Source organism: Tauraco erythrolophus, chromosome 1 (assembly GCF_009769465.1).
Source record: "Tauraco erythrolophus isolate bTauEry1 chromosome 1, bTauEry1.pri, whole genome shotgun sequence".
Lineage (NCBI taxonomy): Eukaryota > Metazoa > Chordata > Aves > Musophagiformes > Musophagidae > Tauraco > Tauraco erythrolophus.
This window is the reverse complement of record NC_141465.1, coordinates 128,591,916-128,605,190: the sequence shown is the minus strand read 5'-3', so window position 1 is coordinate 128,605,190 and position 13,275 is coordinate 128,591,916. Positions and strand designations below refer to the sequence as shown.

Genomic DNA, 13,275 nt, shown 5'->3' with positions numbered 1-13,275 from the left:
CAATAATTAATTTATGGTAAAATTGCCATGAGTGTAAGCATGTTCTAAGGATTCATCCCACCTTGAGACACAGTTATTTTTTTGTTGTTGTTGTGGCTTTTTTTTTTTTTTTTTTAGTTTAGCAACAACTCTATGTTTAAGGAAAACCATAAATATATTGAAGGAAAATCATAAATAGAGAGAGAGAACTGGCAGTGAGTTTTGTAAAAAAAAAACATCTTGGTTGTATTTTAAACATCGGCATTTTGTATAATTTGCTATTATATGAAGCAAAAGCTCATGCTACTTGTGGAAGTAAAGCTATTCTTTGAATTTTATAACATGTCAAGCTAAGGAGGAAAACATTCTTTAGGAAACTGTTCCACAAACAATATGTTGGCGTGCAGATTTGGACAGTTGTCATTGCTTCTGTTGGCATGAATAGGACTTTTAACTCATGTGTAAGGGGAACTGGACTTTGGCCTCCATCAAATAAGTTTTCCAGAATTTACAGTGCTTACATGAAAATATAAATACCTTGCTCACAGGCAGATACATTCAAAGTCTGAGAGCCGTGCTTAGGGATTTCTTTGACTTTAAAATACTATTGATTAAACAAAGAATAGGAAATCTTTAATCTTATTTCCTGTATTTTCATTTTAAGTCCTTGAGGATGAATTCTGAAAAACTGTGACTGTGTCAGTAAAGAGCCATGAGTATGATTGAAATCTTTGGAAACATTGTGGAAAAACTGAAGGAGCTCAGTTTTTGTTTAAGAAATGGCATGTGGGTGGCCTGGTTGGACTCTGTAGTGTTACAGTGGAGGTAAAGATGTAACTGATTTCAGTGACTGCACAGATTCTTGTCTATACGTGGGGTGCAAACTGTAAAGATGAATAGCTTTAGTTATCAGTGGTGTGATGACTTCATTGGAAATACTTAAATTTGGTCTTTTTAAGGAAGTGGCTAATTCATTAAAGAAAAAATTGTGGTTTATATTAGTTAGGAAGCCAGATTATTTGTCACTGTAACCTCTTCTGATTTTATAATCTGTGGAAAGAATGATGTATGATATTTTGAAGTTGCTTTCCACCTTTGTTTTCTGTAGAATGATAGAATTGTTCGGATGAGCCGTGGGAAGTCAGCTAGCGCAGCTCACCGCTCGGAGCAGGAGCAGCACTGAGTTCAGAGCAGCTTGTTTAGGGATTTGTCCTGTCAGCCTTGCAGACCTCTGAGGACAGAGGTGCGACAACCCCTCTGCGTCCCTGTTCCAGTGCTCGACTGTCTTGATGGAGAAAACGCTTTTTCCTCAGGTCAAGTTGAAATCTCCGTGGTGGTGCTCGTGGTCCTCCTCGCCGGCTGATCAATGCCTGTTCTGTGCTGGGGACCAAACCCAGGCGCAGTGTTCTGTGTGTCATGAGTGCCAAGGAAAGGGGATTAATCGTTTCCCTTGACCTCCTACCTACAATTCTGGTAATACAGCCCAGTACACTGCTCAGCTTCCTTGCTATTTTTATCCTATAGCTTTTTTTTTTTTTTTTAACAGTTATTTTAGACTCTTTCCTCTGGGCAGTGCAATCACAAAAATATGTGGTTCTCCGTTAAGGTTTATAGGCCGTAGTTTAAGAGCTATTGCTGTTAGAATTTGGTCTGAACATTACCAAGTTGTCCAAAAAATGAATTTTATGACGTGAAACTTTTCTTTGAGGAAGGTGTAAATGAACAAGAGAATTATCTTCTGGAAGCCTGTGGTCTGTTGTCGATTTCACTTTTAATGTTTAAATTGTGAGATTGGAATTGTTCAGCCACAGATGACGTGACCTGTGCTGAGTAACTAAACTCTAAGACATTGCCTCCTCAGTTCTCTAACAAGCATACAAGAAAATTCATGTGAAAGTGTGAATTGGGGTGGGGGGAAAGAGAGACAAAATGAAAAGTATGCTAAACACTACTGCTCTTTGGTACTTGAATTAAAGAGTAATTAAACAATGTGATTGCTTTGATGCAATCCTCCTGTTCAGGTAAAAGATACCAGTCTCGTTAAGACTTCTTCAGAACGGTTTTTCTTCAGTTCTTTAAGTTAACACAACAGACTGGCAGGATGGACCAGGACATGCCATCCCATCTCTTGTCCTACAGATGCAGCTCTCTTGGATGCTGACTTACATCCTTGTGCTTCTTCAGCTTTGGTCTGCTGCTCGTGAGTTTTGCCCCTAGCTTGTGTTTTTCCTTCCTGAATTAAAGGTCGCATATGTCATTGGAAACAGAGCCGGGTATGGGAGATACCATCAGTTGAACAGGTGAGAGGGAGGCAGTGGGAAGCCAGGATGAAGATCTTGATGAGAGTAGTCTCTGGAAGAAAATGACATGGAGACGGAGACGGTGGAGGAGGAAGGAGCAGGAAGGGTTTGTGGGCATCTGCTTGGGCTTTCCCGTAGTGACCTTGCTGGATCATCACTGGTGCAGCTACCTGCTGATGTTGGTGCTCCTGAGATCAACATGGACTTTGGGGGTGAAATGTTAGCTGTTTATTAATATCTTTAAACCTCCCTGAAGCAGGTGGTTAGACATGGCCGACTAATTATTTTTGTTGTTTAATTATTTCCTGCTCTTGTAATACCATTTCCCAATTATATTCTCCTCTTATTTACCAGCTGCAGATTTAACACAGTCCTTGGGTTGTACCAGTGACCCTTTCGTTTGGCTTCCCTCCATCTTCCTGTCCTGTTTTCCATCAGCTGCCATTGCCACACAGTAGTGCAACGTTTTCTGAACTTCCACCCGCTTTTTACCAGGCGAGTTCAGGGTTGGATTGGGCTTTGCTGGATCACGTTTGCACAGGGCCAGAGTGTCCCCCGTCCCCTCCCGCACCGGGGCTGTTTTAAAAATAAACAGTCACAGAGTTAATTCAGAGGAAGAAAACTTTCTGCTTGGCGTTAGCCGGGGCCTCGTGCTGCGGCAGCTAGGCGGGCTGCCGCAGGCACTTCCAGGTGATGTCATTAGCAACTTTTCCTGCGTTTGCAGCTCCGCAAGTTACTTCCTTGTGCACGTTCGCTGCCTGCACGTTTTCCCTCCTCCCGACCACTTACTTCTCGCAGCCGTCTCGCTTCGGCTGCGCTGCAGCTCCTCGTTTCTTTCCTTCCTCTTCTTTAGCCCCTTTTCCTTTCTTTGTCTTTGTGGTTGGGGAGTCGTGTTTTACGCTTAGCCAAAAGGCACCACGAGAGAAGCTAAAACGTAATTAGATCAAATTCTTAGCTTTTAGTACTTAAAAAAAAAAAAAAAAAAAAAAAAAAAATCAGCGGGAGGCTACAAGACCTTGCCTATGTGTCATCCCTGCCTGTGTGACAGAGACTGAAGGAGAGAACTCTCCAAGTAAAGGATGTGCACATACAATAGTCGCGCTGTTTCGTGCACGCTATTTATAATACACTTGTGAATGCTCACGCTGTACTCTTGAAGCTGCATCTGTCACTCAGTAGCTGATGGTGGCTTCTTGCAGGTAAGTGTGTTACTGCAGGATGTTACTGAAGTTCTGATGTTTTCCAGAATAATCAAAGTGTATTGAGTTATACCAGGTTAGCTCTCATGGGTAAATTTAATGCTGTGTTTCGAGACAGCTGAGTGTTTGCATATTTATCCTAAACCTTTAGTACTATTACAAAGGTAAAAAAAATTAAAAATCCAAGAAACATGAAATACCCAGTATTTTTCCCCACGTGAACAAATTACAATAAAATTTACAGAACTGCATTGGCTGCTAATTTGGTAATCAGGAGGGTCAGGACACCAATATTATTTTATCATCTGAGCTAATCTGCTGAAAGACCAGGTGACTGTTTGCAGACCAGCTTGAGAGTTGAATTCCTCTGTTACATGAGGTGAATTTTCACCCCTGCCTGGTCAGAAACATCATGCAGCATTTTGATGCTTTATTACAATTTGTGGGGGTCTCTTTGCTTTAATGTTTACAGACCCTATTCCCCATCTGTTGTCTTTTTGTTTCTTGTGTGCCTCATCCTCACCAAATCTTTAGATTCAGGCTTTTTTTTTTCTTAGGTTTCTGTGCTAGAGTCTTGTTTGTAACACCTGGCACAGAGTGGTACTAGGTGGAAAGGTATACAAAAAGCAGATTCATAACTGGTTTTTAAAAAACCAAACACCAGAACTCAAGCTCATTTTGATGGTTAAAGTTTTGACATTAAGCCAAATCTGAATCTTCCCTGTGAGTAGAGAGCGACTTGTGGAACTCGGGATGGTGTGTCGTTGTCGCTTGTAAGTTCAATGTGATGTGAAAGCACTAAAGCTTTTCAGTGAAATATATCCCTGTACCTTGGATATCCGCTCTGAAGAACCTTGATCTGGCTGTGTAACTTGGCAAAGTTATAAACACCTAAACATGGGGTCAGAAAATACTGAATAAACTTTTTTTTTTGAATGGTTGAAGCCTGGGAACTATGCAATAGGAATTTCTCTGTTTCCTGCTACCTGTGATTTTGTTTTGCTTGCTTCTTCAAATGACGCAAAAGCAAGATATGCTCAGTTAACACACCATTCTCGTAAGCACTCTATGAATGCTTGAAAACTTAGTCTCCTGACAAAATGGAACATACAAGCCTGGGTTGGACCTTCATGTGTAGCATGACCTTCATATAGTAGCAATATAAAAAAATCCTGAGTGATGTGAAGACAAAGATGAGACCAGGTTATAAACTCAGCTCCATGTTGAGAAACTTTAATGGTTAAACATGTGGTGCCTTCTATGTTGTTTCAAGTTTTGTGGGTAACAGCAGTGGGGGTGACAAGAAAAATCCCAAATACTGCAAAGCTGACAGTAAAATCAAGACCTTAAGAGCAGCGTTCCAATAAGACATACTGAAACTGAGTTTTCCAACCTTTGGCCGTAGTCTCTTTTTGCAGAGAGGAGGAAGGAATGAGGGCGAAGCAGACCTGCAGTGATAAAGTTTTCCACTTTCTCAGGGCTGATGGTGACTTGCAAATGATGTACAGAAAATAACTGGTTTTTTTTTTTTTTCATCTGGACCCTACAGTGACATATAATACAGTCTATTACTGGAGCAGCTCATGTCTGCATGGTCAAGAGTTCAGCTTTGGTCTTGTGCTGCAGTAGCATCAGCAAAAGTGTGAGAGTGTGAGCTCAAATTCATACCTTTCCTATCTAAATAGCAGTGTGAGCTATGGACTCACATATAGGGACAAATCCGAAAATAGAGGGGGGAAGAAAGTTAGGTAGAGGTTAGAAAAGAAAAAGGATGACAGCTGTGCCAGGACGCTGTTGGCGTTGTGACTGAACGAGAAAAGGCAGGGCCTGCTGGTTTGAGCCAAGATTTCTGCATCATCAGTCTCAGTAGAAAACACTTTCCATGATACTGTAAGCAGAAGGGCTGAGGTGCCCTTGAATTACACGGCACCGATCACAAACCAGAACCTTACACACCGGCTGCCTTCTATAAATTCACAGTCTAACTTGGGCTTTGGCCACAGTTTGTGTGCTTATGTTACCCGCTCGTTTGTAGGCTTTTTTTGTGATAACGTGCTGAGTAATTCAAGGTGCCTTATCCCTTCGTGAAGGCATAAGGACTTGTGCAGTTGCAAGTTGCTTTTTATAACTTGGTTCATGTAATTCCTCACCACTTTGGCTACCGTGCCATCAAGGTGATATTTTTGGTTTTGTCCTTATTTTTCTATAGGGTGGTGATGGTTCATCCTCCATCAATAATCTATTTTTTAAGCTCTCTTTAATAAAATATTCTTAACGCTTGAAGTGTTTTTCTTCAGTGTGAAAAAATTGTTTAGTTCTTTCACTAATTTTGTCGTTTCTGTTTATAGGAGAGGTCTCCTCACAATTTACATGGCCAATCAAGTAAGTAGTCCTTTATTTCAAGAATAAAAATATATAAAATCCATTAGGAATGCATCTTGTTTAAAACCCATGCTGAGATTCATTGCTGCTTTTAATGTTCTGGAATTTTTCTTTAAGAATTATGTGTTACTAGGTAAATAAAACTATCTTAAGAGCAAATTATGACTATAGGTCTTTTGGAAGTATCTGTAAAGCAGAGGCTGAAATGTATTTCATTGTGCTATGCTTGGAATTTCTTGTATCATAGCCTCAGGAAAATGGGTTGTTTTCTATATCCCCTCCATAGTAGAATGTCATCTGGTACTTTTAATGTTCATTATTTTGCTGATGAGTAATCCAACACCATATACTTTAGTTTTGTAATTAATCGTTTCTCAAACTAATACCAAATAGTATGTATGGAAACATTTTTACCACATGGTTGTATAGATTTAACTTTTTTGGTGTCATCTTCCTTATAATCTCCTTCAAATACATAACTAGTGAATTTATGTAAATGATACTTTGTGCATTGACTTTTTCTAAATATCTAATATTTGTGTTACATGATCATACTCTTTTAGAACTAATTGTATTATGCCAAATAAAAAAGTTTTTTAAAAGTTTTTTTTTAAGTTTTTTTTTTTAAAAAAAACTTTTTTAAAGGTTTTTATAAAGTTCAAGTTGTGTGAAGAGTCACAGAAACTACAGAAAAAGAAAACCACCCAAGAGTTTTGTTCCAGACTACTCTAACAGTTTGCTGGGGTATCAGTAGAGTTGTGCAAGCGTGGAAGTCTCTCGATGATGACGAAAAGATTCATGGAGACAAAGACAATGTATTGCAGTACAGACTGGAGTGTTAAAATTGATACTTTCTCTTTTATCCTTGTAAAGTCGTTGATGGTGACTCTTGTAATTCTGAAGATTTTGGGAGGGGGGCTTTTGGAAGGAGGTGACATTATATGTTTGCTAGCAGGTAAATATCCTGGAAGCTCCCTATATGCATTTGCCAAACCCACTACAGACTTCTTGTTCAAATAGTGGTGTTGAACAATTTCTTTTAGGCAGAAATTGTTTCTTGGGTTACTCTGTATTCATAGACTGCCTCTCTATTACAGACCTGAGCTTACAGAGTTCAGAAGAGAAAAAATTCATTCTTACCGTTCATTTTATTATTGTCAAGTACCATTTTAACTTTCATAGCTGCTTGACTTGGATGGCTCATACGGTATCATTTAGGATTCCTTTTCTTTGTAAAGTTTTTTTCCTAATTTGAAAAGATGAAAAGTCCCTTTCTTGAAATTTAATTTATTAGATTTTCAGATTCTCGATAACATGTGGGAACAAAGTTGAATTCCTACAAGGATATGTTAACCTTGAGAGGTTTCATGTTTTCCTTGAATTCAAAGGAGCAACTGTGTAGAAACTCCTCATTCTGGAAACATGGGTTATAAAGATGGTGATAGTTAGTTGGACGTGTCATCATTTGTTTGGGGTGGACTTTTCCAGAGAAGGGCGAAGTAGATGTGCTTAAATAGCAGCACCTCTGAGTATCCCAATTCTGAGAAGGCTTATCATCACGTAATTACACGGCTCTTCAGCTGCGATGCCGCACAGTTCAGATGGTGTTGGATGGAGTTACAAGGGAAAAGTCAACTGATGCGGTTACGTTTTATGGATGCCATTCTATGCGATGGACATTCTCTTCAGCATAATGGTTTATTTTAGTCACACGTCTTTGGTGAGCTCAGGGCTACCAGGGTTTGCTTCATAAACTGCCCTCGGTCGTGACATACTTACCTTGTTAGCAAGCTGTGTAATCACGACCAAGGTTTCCCTCTTTGTGTTGCTTGTCTTTAGTTCAGAACTTTATATGCTTTGATAAGATCCACTTATAAATTTACTAAGCCTTGAAAACGTGTATTTCTAACATCTTTAGATGGCAGCATGCCCCGTTCTGAAAGCTGGCAGACTTTAATCATTAGTGATGGCAGCCGGATTGTGAAATTACATTGCATTTCTTTCATTCTGTAAAACTCGTGGCAGGGCCTAAGATCTTCATTGCACTAAATGTGTTCCTTTGTTTTGTTTCACGTTTTGCTAAACTACGTCTTGCGGCCTGAGCGATAATATTTGAGGCTTTTTGTGTGATTATCCATGTGTGCCTGTGCCCAGTTAGACAGGAGGTAACTGTAATCAGGTTTATTGGTTATTATAAGCAATTGTCATGAATGTTGCTGAAGTGAATTTTTATAGCCATATTAGGGCTTTTAAATCAGTGACAGTGCGTGACAATTTGTCCTCAGAGATGAATTTACTCGGTGACAAGGGGAAAGGTGTGTTAAAGTCTTTATGGATGGCTGCCCTTTCTCAGTTCGGGGAGTGAAATGCAGGAGAACATGAAAGGCAGGGAGTCTAAGGACTCTTGTGCTAAAGGTGAAATTTTTATTGTTTTTTAATCTGAAGCTACTAGAAACGTGAATAAGTGTCCTGGCTAATTTTAAAAAAGTCAGTGGTTGTAGATTTATGTGAACCTGAACTCCTCAGTTGCATTTCCTTGCTGCTTACACAATAAAATGATAGATTAAAAATAAACTGTTTAGGCTATTTGTGCTCTATGAAAAAATCCAACAAAACCACTTTCTTAGACTAGCTTTCTGCTAAATTGAAGCTGTACAACAATGCACTTCAGGGCTTGGATTTTTTTTTTTTTTTTTTTTTTTTTTTTTTTTTTTTAGATAAAGACTAGAAATAAGTATAGGAGTGACGGATCTGTAGTTTTAATTTTGATATGCAGAGTCTAAAGTCAACTTCTGAGCTTCTCACTGGAAATCAGTCAAAGTTTTTAGAAGTGAATTAATATGCCTGAGCCCTAACGTTGTTGAACATGTGGGTTTGGAAATTTTAAACTAATTTTAAACAGTCTGAGACCTGATGTTTCTGCAATACCCAAGAACAGAGTAGCAGTAGTCATACCCAAGAACAGAGTAGCAGTAGTCAGTGCTGTGGACCACACAGAAGCACGGAGCCTTTCAAGTTCTATTTTGGATTGCACATGTTAAAGTCAAGAAATTTCTAGGATTGTAAGAGATGCATTGGTAGTGAGCATATAAGATGATCCTTCATGGATAATTTGAGATCAAAAGGAACTCCAAGATTCCAGCAAAAAGTGGAAAGTGAAATGTAATCTCTTCAGTTATTTTTATCTGGAAAAGTAGATGATATTAATGACTGCTCATGATTAAAACCTATAGCTCTTATGTTTCAAAACAATTAAGACATACTTTATTGTGAACAGCTCAACAGTTGAGGTGTTGATTTTAAGTTGAAGACATCGTGTCTTTGGATTAGGGTTTTTTTTTGTGTCGAAAACAAAACAAACAACGGCTGCCTTCAATATGCAAGGTAGGAGGAGACTAATCAGGACTAGGACCAATTTGATACAAAACTTTTGAGAAACAGAAATTCAGGAAAACTGGTATGTTGTCGTTGAAATGCTACATCAGAGAGGCAGTTACTGTAGCATATGCTGAACTACAAAATGCGTTTTTTTTTTCCTTTACCAGAAAAAAGATGGAAGTTTCTTTACATGCAATGTTTGAAATTGAAACTGTGCATCACTATATCAAGGCTTTCTTTGTTTTGTACTGTGGCTTCTAATATATGCTGTTGTACTTAGGAAATTAGAAATGTCAATACTAACAATTTAGTCTGGAGGGTCATGGGTTAAACGATGTTAAGCTCAAGCATAAGATAAGGCAGCTGGATGCAGAAGGCAGAGTGATGCTTTTCAGAACTGGTTCTTGGGTGTGATGGAAGAGGTGTAGGAATCTGGCCCAGGCATAGAGACAGCTTTAGGGAGTGGAAAGGTATAAATTTGAAAAATAAGACAAGAAAGATAGGAAGAAAAGGAAGCAGAGAAGTACAATTTTAAAATAAGAAATGAGAATTTATTGTGGCAAGAGATATGAAGGGACTGGAGCTGGGCTGATGTAATGGGAATTGGTTTGTGGGAGTGTTACAGGTATAACGAGTGGAAGATAGATGAGAAAACATAGAGTCTATTCTAGTTAAGGCAGCAAGCAGATGATAAAGAAAGTGATAGGTTTGTGGGGAAAGGAAAGGATGGATTTTGTTGCTGTTTAATATGAAGAGAAATTTAGCAGGAGCCTGGAAAGAGAGACCGAGAGGGAGGGTATCATTGAAGTCCTGGATATGGGAGTTGGAGCAATTGTTGTCAACATTTGCATCTGGATAATGTCGACGCAGAAATATGAAGATACTGTGTTTTATGTGTCGCTGTGCTGATGTTAGGTCATCAGTGGTCTGCCAGTTACGAAGTATTGCACGTATGTCCTCGTAACACAGAGGAAGAAATACTGTTTTAAAGAAAGAAACTTACAGTCATTCTTCTCATCAGTAGTACGAAGGCACGGTATGGGAGGAAGGGTGCATCTTCCTGATGCAGCGCAGCGCGGTGATCATACATTAAAGACTGGTGATGATGGAGGGAGATACTGAAGGCATGGTCAAGAGTGTAAGAAAGGTGCAGTATGGGAAGACCTGCAAAATTTTGTGCATCCCAACTTGGCACCTTTTTTGGAAAACCTCTGAGAGCTGCTGTGACCATGTTCCCTTCAAGAGCCTGCTGATGAACCTGAGATCCTGCTTACCTCGTTGTGTCTCCTTTCAGACACACCAATTCCTTCCCTTCTCTGTGTCTGCTATTTCTGAAATACTTTTCCATTCAGTCCAGTTAAAAGATAGCTAAAGCTACTGAAAAATACTGTTCACATTAAACAAATACTGAACCGAACAAGTTGATCATAGAATGGTTTGGGTTGGAAGGGACCTTAAAGATCATCTAGTTCCAACCCCCCTGCCATGGACAGGGAAACTCTTCACTACACCAGGTTGCCCAAAGCCTCATCCAACCTGGCCTTGAACTCCTTGATCCAAGGCATTAAGTGATGCTCTCCTTCTGTGTATGTTGGAGCACAAGTAATACAGCTGAGCACAAAGCTTCTTGCACTTTTGAAATGGTCCAAGCAGTTTCACAGTTTAATTTTTTTTCAGTTGTACTAAATCTGGATTCGTTTTGGCTATACCTGTGTTTATTCCAACTAGTCAATGTCAAGGCTGCATGTAAGTTTTACTCCTAAAGCTTGAAGTATTTGATCAAGGAGCACGCAAAAATGCTAAAGCACAGACTTAAAAAGAAATCCTTTAGGATCTAATGGAGAAACGAGTATCCAGTGCTCTTCAGGCAGCTTTAACTACAGATAACTGTATGTTTTTTTTTTTACAGGATGGAAGTCAGAGTGATTCAAAATATCACTAAATCTTCATACTTTGCAATATTTTTAAGAAATCAAAGCCATTAGCCTAATTTAAGATACATGCCACATGTAGACAGCAAAGTAGATACCAAACTTGACAGAGATATGGCACAATATAAAACACAGTTCAAATGTTAGAGGCCAAGGGCTCCTCGGGTATCACTTTCCTTACACACTATATTTGTTGTTACTGTTTCATGCTTTGTGGGAGAGATACATGGAGGGATGAAAGAAAGAGGAGTGAGACTTGCTATGGCAAGAAAAGGATGAACAACAGAAACCCACTTTTAAGCTGTGCTTTTGCTGATCCTGTAGCTTTAACTTTTTGCTAAAGGCAAACCGTTAGTATTATAAAGGAAGGTACTTGCACACAAGAAGTGCTCTGACACTGAGCATTCCTGAGTGATTTTTTTCACCAGCTTATCAAGTGCTTTCTGTACAAAATTACCGATGTGTCTGAATTGTTATGGTTATGTCAAGAAATACCTTGTGCCAGTTGCAATTAAATGCGGGATAATAATAAACCTGAATAATACAGGTTGAAAAGTTGGGTTTGGGTTTTTTTTTTTTTTTTTTGAGTAATCATAGAATCATAGAATGGTTTGGGTTGGAAGGGACCTCAAAGATCATCTAGTTCCAACCCCCCTGCCATAGGCAGAGAAATCCTCCACTACACCAGGTTGCCCAAAGCCTCATCCAGCCTGGCCTTGAACACTTCCAGGGATGGGGCAGACACAACTTCTCTGGGCAACCTGTTCCAGTGCCTCACCACCCTCTGAGTGAAGAATTTCTTCCTTATATCTAATCTAAATCTTCCCTCTTTCAGTTTAAAGCCATTTCCCCTTGTCTTATTACTATACATCCTTGTAAAAAGTACTTTAAGTACTTGAAGTACTGGAAGGCTGCAATAAGATCACCTCAGAGCCTTCCAGGCTGAACAGCCCCAACTCTCTCAGCCTGTCTTCATAGCAGAGGTGCTCCAGCCCTCGGATCATCTTCGTGGCCCTCCTCTGGACCCTCTGCAGCAGCTCCATGTCCTTCTTGTGTTGGAGACTCCATCATATTTCAGAGGTCGTGGCAATCTGGTGAAGTTCCCACTGACTGGAAAAGGGAAAACATAGCCCCCATCTTTAAAAAGGGAAGAAAAGAAGACCCAGGGAACTACAGGCCGGTCAGTCTCACCTCTGTGCCCGGCAAGATCATGGAGCAGATCCTCCTGGTGACTGCTAAGGCACATGGAAAATAAGGAGGTGACAGCCAACATGGCTTCACTAAGGGCAATAATGTGCTGTTTGACTAAAAATTTCTGTTACTTTGTGTAACTTGCAACCGATAAATTATCACTCAGTGCTGTTATATGTTATAAAGCATTGTGTACCAGTTCAGAAATAGCCTTTAAAATAAAAAAAGTTCATGATTGTCGCTTCTTCATTGATAATTCTGTGAAATAACAGGTATTTAACATGTACTGTTTGTTTTGGCAAACCATTATATTTGGTTACACAGTTTATTTACTGTAACACAAGAAAATGTTTTGTGTTTAAAATTACTAAACTGACGTTATATAAACAAGGCACCAGCTCCTTTACTTCTCCACTGGGAACAATTCCGTTTTAGTTCAAAGATGGAGGCAATCCAGAATGAAGCAGAGTGGATGGATTTACTTTTACCCAATATGTATTTTGCAAGTTTTTTGAAGTTCTGAGTTGTAGTAAAATGGGTTTGACCACCCTCTTTTTTCTTTTTAGATAATTAAAATTTTGTTGTGTGCTTTCATTTAATTCTTAGTATTAACATTATACAAGAACTGCCAGGAGAGGGAAGCTTACCTAGTCTTTTGGTGTGTTAGCTGAGATAGGAATACCTGGAATTTGTTTTAGTTTTCTAACATTTCAGAAGTAATCTTCATAACTGAAAGTGCAGCAGGTAAATGCTTGAGACACTTGTCTCCCAGGATGCTACCTGTCCTCCTGCCACCATCTCTTCTCTGCTTTGCCACTCTTGTCTGTGCCTCTCTTCTGGGGTGACAGTGGCTTTGGTTACAGCAGCAGCTGGCAGGGATCATGTATATTTAATTTTTGATGGTGTCCAGGGTAG

At 39.4% G+C, this 13,275-nt stretch overlaps 1 protein-coding gene across 3 annotated transcripts in view; it reads left to right on the top strand.

The window, feature by feature from the left end:
* Positions 1 to 13,275, top strand: part of TMEM135 (transmembrane protein 135) — a 193,631-nt gene that overhangs the window by 32,624 nt on the left and 147,732 nt on the right. For all 3 annotated transcript variants that reach the window (XM_086614349.1, XM_086614331.1, XM_086614338.1), the window contains exon 4: positions 5,827 to 5,860. In XM_086614349.1, coding sequence (XP_086470475.1) covers positions 5,827 to 5,860 — 34 coding nt within the window. The remainder of the gene's footprint in view (positions 1 to 5,826; positions 5,861 to 13,275) is intronic.